Here is a 17,366-nt window from a genome sequence, read left to right on the forward strand (position 1 = left end):
CTCTACTCCTTTTTCTCTCTCATCCCCAACATCTAATTGGCCATAAAGCTTTTCAATTATATCTTATTAGTATCTCTTGAATTTGCTGCCATTTCATCTACACAACCACAACTACTGCCTTCAGAGTTTCCCTTGTGAACCAATGGAACAGCCTCTTCTTAAATTTCTTTCCTTGGGCTTATTCTTACCATGTAATGCATACTTCACTTTCCAAAATAAAAAGCCCTCTTTAAAATTCAAAACTTATCTTACTCTAAATATCTAAGTCCTTCAATGAGGCTACTTTCTCCAAGAAAAAAGCCTATACCACATTTTAAATCTATACCATTTGACTACTCCAGCTATGTGGGTTTATCTCATCAGCTATAAAGGGTAGCATTTATTAAGGGTTTACTATATACCTGACACTGCAATAAGCACTTTATTTATTTAATTATAAAGCAATCTTTCAAATTAGAACTATGTATTATGGGTGAGATAACTTGGTTTTTAGGGAACCTCAAAAATTTTCTGAGTGTCACATGGCCATCAAATGGCAGTGTCAAGATAGAAACCTGAGTCTGACTTCAGAGTAAATGCTCTTATATCTATCTCCATTCCAGGAGGTCCCTTCAAATGCCAAGCCATTTTCATATCTATCTTTAAATTGTTATTTGCCAGGCCAGAATGAATTCTTTTGACTTTTGATGAGGTTTTCCCTGAATCTACCACCAGTAACCCCTAATACATATGATCTCCACCTTCTCTGTTCATCACCTAAATTATACAAGATATTTTCATATTTTGGCCTTTGTGAGAGTCACCTTGGGACCTTGGTAAAAATGCAAATACTTGAGTGAATCTCAGATAAACTGACTTGACATTCTGGGTTGACAGCCTCGTCATCTGGAGTTTCTAAAAGACTTCAAGATGATTGCAATGCACAATTATCTGACAAGTACTGACTTATATAAACATATTAATAGTGCTTACAGCATTTTGCAGTTACTATACTTGTTTGCATGTCCTTACTCTTAATTAGTCTAAAAATATTTTAGGGCTAGATGTTACACAAATTTGCAGCACCTACATCCAGAAAATGTACCTTGCATTTAACAAGCACTCAATAAATACTTGATGAATAAATGAACGGATTTGTTCTCAGATTTGAAAAGCAACATGAAGATGAAAAATTATGAGAGGAGGTTATAAGTAGGGATATAATACAGTGGTTAGGACTAATTGCTTTGGAATAAAATTATCTGAGGTCTACTCTACTACTTACTAACTTAAAAGTACCTAAGCTCTGAGATTATTTTCTATACTTTTCCATTTGTAAAATAGGGTTAAAAATGTATCTGCCTCATGGTAATTTAAAAAAATTAAATAAAAATACCTCTATGAAACATTTAGCAATGTGCTTGACATATACTGAGTACGTGAAAATGTTAGCTTTTAAAACATATAATAATAATAGCATAATGTTGTATAACCTTCATTATTATAATTATAATAATGACAGTGGAGGTATTATTGGCTAGTATCGAAGAATCTAAGCAGTCATTCAAATGCTTACAGTTCATAACACACTGATACAAATGACTATTTACAATGTGGATCTACCACACTTTGAAAGTAGTCATAGACAAGTCAATGTGAGCCTCAAATATTGGTTCTTATGATATTATTAAATAGTTTTCTTTGCTTTTATTATTTTAAAAGGAAAAATAAATGAAAGAATTTAACTCAGCTATATAGAAAACTTTATTTAAAAATATAAACATTTAGATTTGTTTAATGCTTGAAAAGAATAAAAAATTTACAAAAACCCAAAAGCAAGATTTTTCTTCCTCTAAAAAAATACAATTTTTGAAATTCAGTTCCCCTTCTTTAATAAGCAATTAACAAAAGAACATATTACAAACTAGCACATTTGGTGCAACTAGCTTGTTAGAAGTCAGGTATTTGGTGACCATCAATAATAGAATGGATAAAGAAAATGTAACACATATACACCATGGAATACTATGCAGTCATAAAAAGGAATGAGTTCGTGTCCTTTGTAGGGACATGGATGAAGCTAGAAACCATCATCCTCAGCAAACTAACACAGGAACAGAAAACAAAACACCGCATGTTCTCACACATAAGTGGGAGCTGAACAACGAGAACACATGGACACAGGGAGGGGAACATCACATACTAGGGCCTGTTGGGAGTTGGGGTGCAAGGAGAGGGAGAGCATTAGGACAAATACCTAATGCATGTGGGGCTTAAAACCTAGATTACAGGTTGATAGGTGCAGCAAACCATCATAGCACATGTATACCTATGTAACAAACCTGCACGTTCTGCACATGTATCCCAGAACTTAAAGTAAAAGAAAAACTAAAAATAAATAAAAACTAAATAAATAAATCACAATTTGCTATTAGAAGAAGAAAGAAGAAGAAGAAGAAGGAGGAGGAGGAGGAGGAGGAGGAGAAGGAGAAGGAGAAGAAGAAGAAGAAGAAGAAGAAGAAGAAGAAGAAGAAGAAGAAGAAGAAGAAAGAAGAAGAAGAAGAAGAAGAAGAAGAAGAAAGAGAAGGAAGAGGAAGAGAAGAAGGAAGAGAAAAAGGGAGAAGGAGAAGGAGAAAGAAGGAAGAAAAAGAAGGAAGAAGAAGAAAGAAGAAAGGAAGAAGAAGAAAGAAGAAGAAGGAAGAAGAAAAGGAAGAAGAGGAAGAAGAAGAGGAAGAAGAAGAAGAGGAAGAAGAAGAAGAGGAAGAAGAAGAAGAAGAAGAAGAAGAAGAAGAAGAAGAAGAAGAAGAAGAAGAAGAAGAAGAAGAAGAAGAAGAAGAAGAAAAGAAGAAATGTATTTGTGTACTGAGTGATAATAGCCAAGGCATAGTCCATAGTCATACAAAGTGATCATCTTCCTCAAATAAACATAATCATTGTTTTGTTTTGTTTTTCACTTTTCCAGCAAATATTCATTGAGGACATAAAAACAGCAACACATTATCTTGTGTCTTATTGGAAATAAATAATGCGTAACAGACTACCCAAAAGTAGTTTAATATTCACACAGAGAGATAATTCAAGAATGCTAATTACAATTATTACCTAAGCATTAGAACTGCAGAACATGGTAATACCTTGTAAATCAGAGCATGTCATTCCTCTGCTCAAATCTCCCTAATGATTTCCATTTCAATTAGAGGAAAAATAAAGTCCTTACAATGGCTTATAAGCCCCACTTACTTTTCCTCTCTCATTTAATTTCCTACTACCTCACTTTTTTGTTCTTCATACTTCTGTTTTGTGGTATTTGCTCTAGCTGTTCCCTAAAACAATATCTTCACTTACCAGTAAGGCTTATTCCTGCACCACCTTCCACTACTTGCTCAAATGTCACAGTCTCCATAAGGTCTGCCCTGACCACCATAACATCCCTCTTTTTATCCCTAGCACTCCTGATCCCTAAACTCTCCATTTTTTTTCTATGACACATCATTTTCTAAAATGTTACATAGATTACTCCTTTATTATATTTTCACCTTTTATCTGTCTTCACCTGATAGAATGTAAAATCCAAGGGGGCAAAAGTATATTGCCTCTTTGGTTGACTCATGAGAACAATGCCTGACACACAGAGTTCAGTAAATATTTGTTGAATGAATGAAGATATAGGCATTGAGACAGGTAAAAAGGAAATGATACCAGAATTCAGAGAAGGAAGAGACCACTTCTGGGCTGGGTTGATTTGATCAATGAAGTTAAAATTTAGGGTAGAAAAGGAGGAAGGATGGAGAAGACGCTCAGAAAACATGCAGCTGCCCAGATTTCCCCTGGCCTCCTACTGGGGATCTCACTGCTGTTCTCCAGCCCATGGGAGGAAGTAGGCGGAGGTGAGGGCCTAGCCCACATGGATATGGGGCACACACTGCTGGGCAGAGAAATGGCTGCACATATACTGCTCCTCTGAAGCAAGATTCCTTGCTGGTCTCCTTCTCTTTTTCTCCTTAAAATATTGTTAGAATGCAGAGATCATTGATTTCCTTTGAAACAATTCCCATACAGGATATGACATCTCAAACAGCTCCTCAGCCCTTGGCAATACTTGTGTGCAGGTGTTTCATGAGAAGCAGCACATAAGGTCCTGAGAACCAATGAGTACTGGGGAGTGGCACAAGGAGCCTGTGGCACCGAGCACTGTGGCATCCCCTACACTCCAGGAATTACACTCCCTCCTAAATGTCTCCCCCAGCTCCCTGCTAACCTGACTTCCAGCCCCCAGTCTTAAGTAAAATAGGAATTGTTTTCTCTCTTATTACATCTGTGATGTGTAAGATAAAAACAAATGACAAAGGCTGGGCACGGTGGGTTACACCTGTAATCCCAGGACTTTGGGAGGCCGAGGCGGGCGTATTACGAGGTCAGGAGTTCGAGACCAGCCTGACCAACATGGTGAAACCCTGTCTCTACTAAAAATACAAAAATTAGCTGGGCATGGTGGCGCGTGCCTGTAATCCCAGCTACTCAGAAGGCTGAGGCAGAAGATTCACTTGAACCCGAGAGGTGGTGGTTGCAGTGAGCTGAGATCACACACCATTGCACTCCAGCCTGGGCGACAGAGTGAGACTCCATCTCAAAAAAAAACAACAAAAAACAAAAAACAAAAAATAAAACAAAAATACACACACACTCACAAATGACAGTCCCAAAGACAAATTAATCTGCAGTGAACAAGGTGGAAGAAAGGAAGAATGAGGACTACCTGATAACAAAATACAAAAACAAACGCAGGCTAAAACAAAAAACTTGAACACTGATGGAGTTGAATTAAAAGTTCACAAATAAAAATAATCGATACACACACACATATGCACACACACACAATTCAGAGTTAAGAGTCTTATAGCTAGAAAAAAAGAAGAGAAGTAGAGCATGTCAAGTGGAGGAAATGAATCATGAAAGGAGTAGAGAGAGGAAAAGCATGTTACATCTAAAAACAAATGCTTAATTTGATTAAGTGGGGCAATATTACAAAATTCATGTGTGAAAAATGAAACATTAAGAAATCAGTGTTGGAATAAGAGGCTAAAGAATGTTGCCTTTATTTAGTAGATAGGAAGGTAATGATATGGAATGACCAAATATCTGGAAATATTAGTAAGACCAAGGTGTAGAAAGGGTTGAGTGGAAGGAACAATAGGTTTGTCTGATATAAATGATAGTGATAATAGTAATACTAAAGATCAGGCATTTTAAAGTTAAAATGCCATCATCTCAGGTTCAAGAAGGAAAAGATAACTATAATGATAAAAATCAGCCTATCTGGCCGGGCGCGGTGGCTCATGCCTGTAACCTTAGCACTTTGGGAGGCCTAGGAGGGCGGATTGCCTGAGCACAGGAGTTCGAGACCAAAGTGAGCAACATGGTGAAACCCCATCTCAGTAAAATACAAAAAATTTGCTGGGCATGGCAGTGTGACATGTAGTCCCAGCTCCTCGGGAGGCTGAGGCAGGAGAATTGCTTGACTCCAAAAGGCAGAGCTTGCAGTGAGCTGAGATAGTGCCATTGCACTCCAGCCTGGGCGACAGAGCGAGACTATGTCTCCAAAAATAGAAAAAAAAAAAGATAAATAAATACATAAATAAATATAAATCAGCCTATCCGCCAGCATTTACCTTTTAAGTAAATAAAAAGCAGGGCATATCTGTGTAGTAACTCTGCCACCAGAAAAAAAAAAAAAAAAAAAAAAAAAATATATATATATATATATATATTTTTTTTTTTTTTTTCTGAAAACCTCATGAGTAGAAAAATCAGATGGCAAAAACACTCACTTGCTGGGAGGAATCTCAGCCAAATTTCCATTTACTAAGAAAGAACACCTGCCATGTTTCCTGAAACCTTCACTATTTAAAATACTCCTTTAGGAATATAGTAAGTCTACTTTCTTGGATGAAAAAAATAAACACTATCCTTTTTTATAGAAAACCTTAAAGTGTTCTGCATCTGTTGCTGGTATTCGTAGTGTGATTAAAGACTGTGATTTTCCCCATTGTGATTCTTCCCTTATGTTACCCAGTGGGCAGAACTTTAATCTTAGAGACTGTCACAAATGAAATACCCAAAGATGTGCAGTGACATAGGTGTCTCCTTGATAGAAAAAAGTTAATATGCCCACCCTGTTTACACACACACACCACTCACACGCAATATCATTTTTTCCCAGTACCCAGTTGTTTAAGTATTTTGCCTATCTCAAGTACCTAAAATTAGGTTTTTTTTTTAAAAAAAAAAATCCGTTTAGTCCTTATTTACATGCATTAAAAAACACAGTTTTCTCTTCCAGAGGCTGTATATCTAAACCAGTATTTTGAGGCAACTCAAAATACATAAGGAGTTCTTCAAAATTTCCATATCTAGTTATTAAAATCTGCCTTCACAAATGAACAGATTCTTGAATTATCACAAAATAGATGTTTCTCTATTAAGAGAAGCCTACCTTTTCTGAAACTTGACAGAAATTAAGATGCCCTTTTCATAAGCAAAATAGATTATTTGGGGGGAAAAAATCGATGGTGCCTGGGTAGAGGGCACTGTATTCTCTGGAGTTTCTGGGAGTAATAGTCTCTGGTGTGCAACTGAGGGAATAGTCAGCCTTTCTGATGGCCCTGCTGGATATCGTTCTAAACCACAGCTGCTCTATGTAGCACTTGATCCACCAAACACATTTTAACTGTTATTCAATCTGTTCTTAACAATGCAGCCAAAAATGCTGCCATGGCTTGTTTTATACGTTTGTCCTTAAAGACCAGGGCAGAATTTATTGGTATTTTTAATTCTGTAAAGCAATACTTAATCTTTAAATTTTCTTGTTCGATCTTCAACCATTCTCCTGAATTTAAACTCAATACTTAGCAAATATTATGTTAATGTCGTTACTGATTAGACAATAGATTTGCAAACAAGAAACATATTCTAAAATTTTAAAAATTAATTAAAAGAATGTTAGTTATCCTTTGGCACAGATTTCCCCACTGTCAACAAAATGTATCTTTTTCTCATCTCTGTTTATCAGTCCCTCTCCCCTATTACCTCTCTTTTTCCATATCCTGTAACTCTCTTTTCACATCTATTTCTCTGTATCCTTTCAGTTTTCTATTTATAATTATAATTTTAATTTAGGGCCACTGACTTTGTTTAAAAATAGGAACGGCAACTGTAGTATTTTTATGTGACCAATGTAGTCAACCGTACCATTTAGTATTTATTAAATTTCTTCAAAAAGGAAAGGTCTTTGTCTACATGGAGAGTTAACTTCTGCTAAATTATGATTTGATAAAATTATTATTTTTCTATACCTTTAAAGGCTTTTTGTAGTGCTGGTATTTTTAATTATATTTACTTTAATTCAGGAAGTTTTCAAATAATAATGTTCCAATTAAAAGGAAGCATTCAGCAAACGCTTTGATGTCTTAATTAAGGCCTATCAACACAATGCTTTAAAAAGTTGATGATTATAATATCGTCTTCTAATAGGTTGCCACCTTGTGGTTTTTGAAAAACACAGTTAACACATTTCATAGATTGCAAAAATACCCTGCTCTATGTTTTGTTTGTTCATTTTTCTCTTAGGTGAAGAATCTAGATAGCTAATGACTCTTAAAAAGTGTCTAGGGATCATTTTGAACCCAAAGCATCGCTTTGCGAACACTTAGATTATGTGAATTCAAACTAACAGATTAAACGCCATTCACTTTGAATAGCCTCTGGACCATTAGGAGAGTTGGTAGTGTTATTATTTAAGGCAACTGCACATAAAACACACCAAAGCATCATTTGTTCTTATGCTCATTCATTACCAATAGTAAATTCTTTCTTACATTTTTTAGTTTGATTCAGGTAATTAATTTAGAGGACAGTGGCTTTCTTTGATTGCTTGTTTTATAGAAATAACAAGTTGTAACTTAATTGGGTAAACAGTCACAAATACAGTACAGGGAAAAACATATTCCATGTAATAAAGTTTTCACTCAATTAGAAAGGAGATTTGTCTCATTCATCTCCCAATTCCCCTACAGTTCTAAGCAGAGTGTATTCACATAGGCACTCAACATTACTTTCTACATTAAAGATCATGATTTAAAATGCTTAAATTATAACTAGTATGTCTTTCCTGTCAAAGATGTTGGTTTCCAAGACCCAAAATTGTGTGACTAGTTACTGATTTCCCTTAGGAGGAGCAGTCAAACTTGCAATTCTCTGTTATAAAAGTCAAGACACTATGTATTATTAGCACCTATTATGTGTTAATTAGGATATAGCTCAATTTATCTCATTTATTAAAAATAAGAATCTCTAACCAAAAGAACAGTTTAAAAAATATTATATATAACTATATCATCTTGTTAAATATTAATGATCATATATTATCTTATACAAATAAAGAATTTTTGCATTCAGCAATATATTTTAGAAATGTAAAAGTTGTACACATGAGTCTTTTTAAAGCTTCATCAATTTACTTGTGGTTTATGACAATTTAATGGTCTGTATTACGAAAAACTATCAAAACATATGCTGCTATTGACCTGCGGCACCTATAACAAAGTCAAATTTATCATTATGACATCCTATACCTTTCAGGAGTAGTCATGCCTATATAAGGAGCCTTAGTTACCCTCAAATCTTACATACCAACCCTACTGAAAGTTTGATTTTTTCCTAATGTGGCATATTTCATAGCTCTGTCTGAACATGAAGTTTCCTCTGCTGAATCTCTCCACCCCTTCTTGTTTAACTGTAAAACTCCTACTTATTTTTTAAGACTCACCCCAAGTGTCACCTCCTGTTGGAAGTATTCCCTGAATTTCCTAAATGGAGCTGATTATTTATTGCTTTTGGGTGATCTACCACAAATATATCTATTACTGTATTGAAAGCAGTGTAATATTGCTTTATCTCTCTGAATCTTCTACTAGACTCTTCAAAGAAAGATACTGTGACATGTCTATCTTCACATTTTCTATGTCAAGCATAGTGCCTGACATACGGTAGGTGTTCAAAATATTTGCTGGTTGAACAAAGAATGAATGAATAAATTTTGTTTTATGGATTTGACATGTATTTGCATTACAGTAATACATTTATTGTATCTGAAGTTAGCAATAACTGAAAAGTAAACTTCATTATAAAACCCAAAACATGTAAAAAATCAATTAACTATATTTACTTAGCACATTCTTATCAATTGCAGCTGCTGTTCGCTCCCACTAAGTTTCACGTCAATCAAAGCTTCCAGTTTAGGTAATGGTGTTTCAGTGAGGAACTAAGTGACCTGAATGAGGTGATGTTGAGGAGCTAATACTCAGTGGGATACCTTCAGGAAGCAGAAGCCAGCAGAATTACAAAACATATGCACACCTAGGTTCTAAACCCCATTATGGACACCAGCATTAGTGTAGGTATACTAACGTTAATGATACATATACCAATATTACATGTTCATTATCTTCTACCTCTAGGTGCTATGTCCATTCATTCATTTATTCATTCAACAAGTATATTTTAAATGTTTGGTAAGTTTCAGGATCTAGACTCAGTGTTAAAGACACAAAAACACTCTAAAAGGACATGGTAAAGTGCTATGAAAGATTTTGCCTTCTGGAGCTTGCATTTTAAGTAGAGAGTAAGAAAAACCAGTTACCCAAACACTCACCTAATTACATTTGTGATAATTTTATGTATGAAATGACACAATGTTTCATCTAGGTGTTTAATAGGGGAACTAATCTATTTTTATGATGAAAACTTTTGCAGGAATTTGGGAGATGAATGTACACTTTATATGTCAAGAGTAGCCACTTTATTTCCAGTTTTAAAATTTCTACAGGATCTAGTTCCTTTTTCACAATTTAAAAACACTTATAATAAAAAAGTAGGCATTACAATTCATGCCACAGAAATTAAAAGAATAAGAGATTACTATTAACAATTACACACCGAAAAATTGAATAACCCAGAAAAATGAAAAAATTCTTAGAAATATAAAAGTTAACAAGACTAAATTTTAAGGACACAGAAAATCTACATGGACCCGTAACTAATAAAAAGATTGAATCAGTTAACAAAATCCTCCCAACAAAGAAAGGCGCAGCACCAGATGGCTACACTGGTGAATTCTACCTTATACTTAAAGAATTAACATCAATCTTTCTCAAACTCTTTCAAAAAAATTTAAGAGGGGAAATCATGTCCAAACCTGTTTATTGCAGTCAGCCCTGCCCTAATACCAAAGCCAAAGACACCCAAGAAAAGAAAACTATAATCCAATATCCCTTCTGAACATGGATGCAAAAATCCTCAACAACATGATCGTAAGCCAAATCTAGTAGCATGTTTAAAAAAAATCATATACCACGACTAAGAAGAATTTATTCCTGGGATGCAACAATGCTCAAATGTATAGAAATCAATAAATGTGATACATTACATTAACAGAGTGAAGAATACAAGGCACATGATTAGATCAATGAATGCAAAAAAAAAGTATTTAAATGTATTTGACACCATTTCATTATTAAAAACTCTCAAAAAACTAGGTGTATAAGAAATTTACCTCAACATAATAAAGACCATATATGAAAAGCCCGTAACTAACATCATACTCAATGGAAAAAAAAAAAAAAACAAAAAGCTTTTTCTTTATAATCAGGAATAAGGTAAGGATATCCACTCTCTCCACTTCTAATCAAAATACTACCAGAAGTCCTAGCCAGAGGAATTAGGCAAGAAATAGAAATAAAAGGCATCCAAGTCAAAAAGGAAGAATTAGAATTGTCCCTGTCTGCAGATGATAAAATCCTAAATGCGGAACACCATAAAGACTCCATGGACCACACTGAGATGTCATCTTGCCCCAGTTAAAGTGGATATTATTAAACAAACAAAAAAAAATGTGGAGAAAAGAGAACTCTTATACATTGTTGGTGGGAATATAAATTAGTCAAGGCATTATAAACAACAGTAGGGAGGTTTCATAAAAAAAAAAAAAAAACGAAAATAGAACTATATAAAATCCAGCAATCCCACTGCAGGGTATATATCCAAAAGAAAGAAAATCAGTATATCAAAGAGATACCTGCACTTCCATGTTTATTGCAGCGGTATTCGACATGGAATCAACCTGTGTCCATCAATGGATGAATGGATAAGGAAAATGTCGTCTACATGACAATGGAGTACTATTCATCCATAAAATTGAAATCCTGTTATTTGCAGCAACATGAGTGGAACTAGAGGATATTAAGTGAAATGAGCCAGGCATAGAAAATGGCTATTGCATATTCTCACGCATATGTGGAAGCTTCAAAAGTTGATCTCATGGAGGTAGAGAATAGAATGATGGTTAGCAGAGGCTGACTTGGAAGGCAGGGATGAAGACAGGTTGCATTAATGGGTTCAAAAATACAGTTAGATAGAAATAATAAATTCTGATGTTTGATAAGCAGGGTGACTAGAGTTAATGGTAATTTATTGTATACTTCAAAATAATGAGAAGAAAGATTTGAAATGTTCCCAACATAAATAAATGATAAATGATTGAGGTTATGAATGATAATCCAATTACCCTGATTTAATCACTACGCATTGTATACATGTACAAAAATATCACATGTATCCCAGAAATATGAATAATTATTATGTATCAGTAATGTTGAGGAGATTCCATTAAAAAAACTGTTAGAACTAATAAATGAATCAGTAAAGTTGCAAGATATAAAATTAACATACAAAGAATCAGTTGCATTTCTATATACTAAAAATAAACTATCCTATAAGGAACTTAAGGAAATAATACCATTTACAATAGCATGAAAAATAATAAAATACTTTAGAATAAACTTAACCAAGGAGGTGAAAGACTTGCACTCTAAAACTACAAAATAGTAGGCGGGACGTGGTGGCTCACACCTGTAATCCCAAAACTTTGGGAGGCCGAGGTGGGTGGATCACCTGAGGTCAGGAGTTCGAGACCAGTCTGACCAACATGGTGAAACCCTGTCTCTACTAAAAATATAAAATTAGCTGGGCGTGGTGTCGGGCGCAAGTAATCCCAGCTACTTGGGAGGCTGAGGCAAAAGAATCGCTTGAACCCAGGAGGCAGAGGTTGCAGTGAGTCAAGATCATGCCAATCCATTCTAGCCTAGGCAACAAGAGCGGAACTCTGTCTCAAACAAAAACCAAAAAACGCGAAAAACTACAAAATAGTGATGAGAAAAAATACAGAAGACACAAATAAATAGAAATACATCCCATTTTATGGATTGGAATATTTAATAATGTTAAAATGTCCATACTACACAAAGCAACCTACAGATTCAACTTGATGCTTATCAAGATCTGTGACATGTTTTTCCAAAAATAAAAAAAGTATTAAGATGCATATGGAACCACAAAAGATCTTGAACAGCCAAAGAATTCTGGAGCAAGAAGAACAAAAGTGTTGGGGTCACACTTCTTGATTATATATTACGAAGATACAGTTACCAAGACAATGTAGTACTGGATAAAAACAGATATACAGACCAAAGGACCTCCAGATGAACCTGGAGGACATTACACAGTAAAATAAACCAATCACAGGAGGATAAGTACTTCATGATTCCACTTCCATGGGAAATCTAAAATAGTCAGACCCCAAATGGAGTAGAACGGTGCTTGTCAGGGGATAGGGAGAGGGGGAAATGAAGAGCTGTGATTCAATGGGTATTAAGTTTTAGAGATCTGTTGCATAATATTGGACTTATAGTTAATACAATATTGCACACTTAAACATTTGTTGAGAGGGTAGATTTCACATTAATTCTTCTTACTCAACAACAAAAAAAACCTTGTAAATTCTTGTGAAAACATTAAAACTTTATCCATATAATTTTGTAATTGAATTGAAGTAATACTTCAAACTTTTAAGAAAATAAGACAATGTTTTCTTTGAGAAAGTTGCTATAATATATACATATTAACAAAAATATTTTAATTAATATAAACTTGTTCTTAACCTTTTTGAATAGCACATGATATTATTTTTACCTGTGTATTCAAGATGAAATCCTGCAGCAGAAACACTGATGTCTGATTGAAAATTTAGATACAGATTATTAGACGTACTATTCAAAAGATGGGGTATTGTTGTTCCTGAAACGATATATAAGAAGGCAACTCAATGACCACATAATAAGTATTATAATAAAATTAAGTAAGTTTACTAATCAGCCAAAGATTACCACTAAAAATATGCATTAATCAAGTTGTTTTTCAAAAAAAAAATTAATAGAAATATTTTTCTCACAATCCTCTTTCAATATACTGTTCCTGTTTCCAAGAAGGCAGACCACTTGAGATGGGTTTAGATTGCTTCCTAAAAATAGGTAGGAGCAAAAAGGGCCGGTGAAAGTTAAAGCTATATGTTTGACATGTTCACTGGAAATAAATGTTGAATTTCATGTGGATTTCAGTATTCCGTGCATGAGCTAATAATAAACAATAAATACATATATATGTAAAGTTATATTTTGTGAGAAACATGAATGTTTGCAATGATTGCTTTCAAAGAGATTATTACTGTGTATTCTCTCTGTTTTCCAATATGTTTTTTTGAAGACTGTGTTATACCAGAGGCTTCTGATTATCAAAGTGATAATCAGTTTTAACTGCCTGTATGTACCAGATTTGTGAACTAATTAAAAAGAAACACAAAATATGAATAAAACACAGTTTGCAAACTAAAAAGGAATGAATAATAAGCTTAATTTTGAACTTTGCAAAGTAAAAACTTTGTATGAGTCAGATAATATAGTCATTGATTTCCTTTTAATAATGAATTAAAGTTAGACAGCTAGATAGATACATTATTCTATACCAGGTCAAGTGCCTTAATGTTTCTTATACCCTGACAGCAAAGCTGGTAGTCAGCTTTTAAAAAAATTCCAATTATGAACTACTGTTACTCTTGTCTTTCAGCAAATGCATTATAATGATGTTTTTCTGGACTTCTGAAGGAGATCAAATTTATTTTATTAAGTTATTGAGCTTGAAAATATAAAGTATCTGCTTGAATCAATTATTTCTTGACTTTGCTATTGAGCAAATAGTTTAAGATCTTTGACTCCAACTCTAGCAGTTTCAAATGGCAAGCATGAAAATAAATAAGTGTTAATTCTACATCTTAAGACAAAGGTCAACGAGCATATGAGTTGAGGTCATTACAGACATTTCTTTATAAGTAATTACTTTCTTTACATTTGCTTTGCACAACTTTGCGGACCTCACCCCTGATGTCTTCTATGGAACAACAGAAAGAATTTATTACAGAGCACACACTTGCTTCTTTCCTGGCCATAGTGTGATAACAGCAACCACCGAAGACAAGGATAAACAGAAACTTAAAAGGTCATTTCACCCGCCTTAAGTCTCTTAGAGGATGTTATTGATTAAGAGCTCTAGTTCTGGAGTCACACCATCTGGGTCCCAATCTCATTCTAACATTAGTTGTACAACCTCAGGCAACTTAATCTCTCTAAGCCTCAATTACCTACCAGGTCTGCTAGAAAGATCAAATAAGAAAGTGCATGGCAAATGTCACACAGAGCTAGCACTTAGTAATCAACAGCTGTTATTTATCACTCATATTATCATTATATTATTACTTTAAAAGTATTACAGATGGGTGTGGTAGCTCATGTAATAATCATGTGATTACAATCCCAGCTAATCAGGAGGCTGTAAGACAGGAGGATCTCTTGAGGCCATGAGTTGGAAACCAGCCTAGCCAACATAGTGAGACCTCGGCTCTAAAAAAACAAAATAAAATAAAAATTAATAGGGGTTGTGGTATGTGACTGTAGTCCCAGCTACTCAGGAAGCTGAAACAGATGGATCACTTGAGCCCAAGAATTCAAGTCTGCAGTGAGCTATGATTGCACCACTGCACTCCAGCCTGGGCAATAGAGCTAGACTCTGTCTCTAAAATGCAAATAATAATAATAATAATAATAATAATAATAAAGTATTACCCCTAACCTATTACAAATAAAAGTGTACTAAAATTGCATGGGATTTTTCTAAGATTTCTATCTAAATCTATATTGTTCATGTTTAAATCAAATCACTCTTGCTCCAGATATTTCTTTCTTTTCCTCATTGGTGATGATAAGTAATTGGTTCCACGAGTCCATTTAAAAATCTCTTAAAAGCTTAAAGCCATTCAAATTTATTTCAGCATCTCTGAGTTGAATAAGTTAATAGGTTAGCTATATTTATATTTCTAGAGTTTAAAAAGTATAATAGTAAAAAATTAACAAAGTAAAACTTTTTATTTCAACTTCTATATGTCAAAATAAGCTTTTAAATTATTGCATAAATTACCTTTTAAACCTCAATAAATCTGGCTGGGTGTTGTGGTTCACACCTGTAATCTCAGCACTTTGGGAGGACAAGGCAGGTGGATCACCTGAAGTCAGAAGTTCAAGACCCGCCTGGCCAACATAGTGAAACCCCATCTCTACCAAAAAATACAAAACTTAGCTGGGCGTAGTGATGTACGTCTGTAATCCCAGCTACTCTGGAGGCTGAGGCAGGAGAATCGCTTGGACCCAGGAGGCAGAGGATGCAATGAGCTGAGATCTCACCACTGCACTCCAGCCTGGGAGACAGAGCGAGACTACATCTCAAAAAATAAAAACCTTAATAAATCTGACAGATTTTAAAAACAAGTCAACATCTTATATAAAAAAAATAAGACTTTTATTTTATTTCTGGTCTTGTTACACATGTATACACTAATTCTATATAATTTTATTCATTTCATAGAAATAATTCTGTATTCTCTTTATTGTCACTTAACAGTACCTTGTAGCATTTACCTGGCTATTTTCATGACTTCATAGCACACAATTCAAAGCACAGTCTAATTTTTAATTATTATTGCTCATCCTTTTATTTTAAGGAAAAGAGCGTACATACTATTCCTGAACCCCAACTCAGCTGAAAATATTACCAGCAACATAAAACCATCAATAAATAATTACACAAATATAGAAAGAATTGGTAAGAATATAATAAGGTTTTAAATATCAATATTGATATCATCTTTAAATCTTTTAAACTTCAGTCCTTGTATCTGTGTGTATACTTTGTAAAAAGCAAATTAAAACTACCAAGTAAGAGTTGTAGATAGCTCTTTAATTTTTTTTATATTCCTAATTATATCTGTATTTTAATTAAACTCAGCTCTCTTATTTACCTGAATAGCTTCCAAGTCTTGGAGCATTGTTGTCTCCCCCATCATAAAAGTCCAGAGAATCCCAATTATGTTCTGTAGCAAAGCTAACAACTTGCACCTGTGAAATAATAATTACAGGTAAGAATACACATTTCTAACCAGATACACATAACTATAGTCCACCAATCCCCCTTGGAAAAGAGAGTTCAAATCCTGGACCACATAACTGTGACCCTTCATAGAAGCATTTTTAACAGAACTGATTTTTTCCATTATTGCACTGGCTTACACAAGCTGATTTTTATATAGAAAAGCCTTTGAAGCACCCACCAATGTTCATTGTGGGTATAACCAGAGCAATGTCTGTCACTACCTCAGAACATTCTCTTTTCAAAAGATTTGAGCTAATCTAATGACTCAGTGCCACGAATCTCAATGCATGTTCAAAACAATTGGTTAATTTTTATGTATATGTACTGATTTGAGTTTTCTAATTTGCTTGTAGCTATTAGGAAAAACCAGATTTGTGGTCTACAAGCCTATAGGACCTTATAATATACCTTTTTAAAACCAGGTTTATTTCTGGATACTTTTAATTTAACCTTTCCTTGCATAAACTTTGCTCAATTTCTTCTCTTTTATTTAAAAATTTTTAACATGCATATTTTTAATAAGTTTCAGTATGGATGACACATAAAATGATATTTTGTAATTAATTCAAATGAATTTTTAAAAATTTATTTTAATGAATAGAGTTATAGTAACTAAGTCACAGTGAAGGTCCTTAAAGTTGAGAAGGGAAATACTGGGGAGGTTTAATTCTCTCCTGTCTATTACAGTTTATTTAAAGAAAGAGGCATGTGTTACTTTACTGCACATCACTTGGCACAGCTTGAGATTTTGCAAGAACCCACAAGACCCTCACAACTGTGGATACTATCTATTTTGCTATTTCTTTATTAAATTTTTTGTAGTTTTAGAGGAAGGGAAGGAATAACTTTATTAAAAGTTTTTTTAAGCTAAAATCTGTTAAAAATGTAGGCATTGCACTCATTCACTAAATAATTACAACAATTTCACTCATTAAAAATTTGTTATCTGCAAAATAGCCCAT

The 17,366-nt window shown here is 34.1% G+C and overlaps 1 protein-coding gene across 2 annotated transcripts in view; it reads right to left on the reverse strand.

The window, feature by feature from the left end:
• The window catches only part of CSMD3 (CUB and Sushi multiple domains 3), a 1,213,340-nt gene that overhangs the window by 145,592 nt on the left and 1,050,382 nt on the right, over positions 1-17,366 (reverse strand). For both annotated transcript variants that reach the window (XM_030795533.1, XM_003256134.3), the window contains 2 exons: positions 16,274-16,370; positions 13,063-13,167 (listed from right to left, as the gene is read on the reverse strand). In XM_030795533.1, the coding sequence (XP_030651393.1) occupies positions 13,063-13,167; positions 16,274-16,370 (202 nt within the window). The remainder of the gene's footprint in view (positions 1-13,062; positions 13,168-16,273; positions 16,371-17,366) is intronic.

This window comes from Nomascus leucogenys, chromosome 16 (genome assembly GCF_006542625.1).
Source record: "Nomascus leucogenys isolate Asia chromosome 16, Asia_NLE_v1, whole genome shotgun sequence".
Lineage (NCBI taxonomy): Eukaryota > Metazoa > Chordata > Mammalia > Primates > Hylobatidae > Nomascus > Nomascus leucogenys.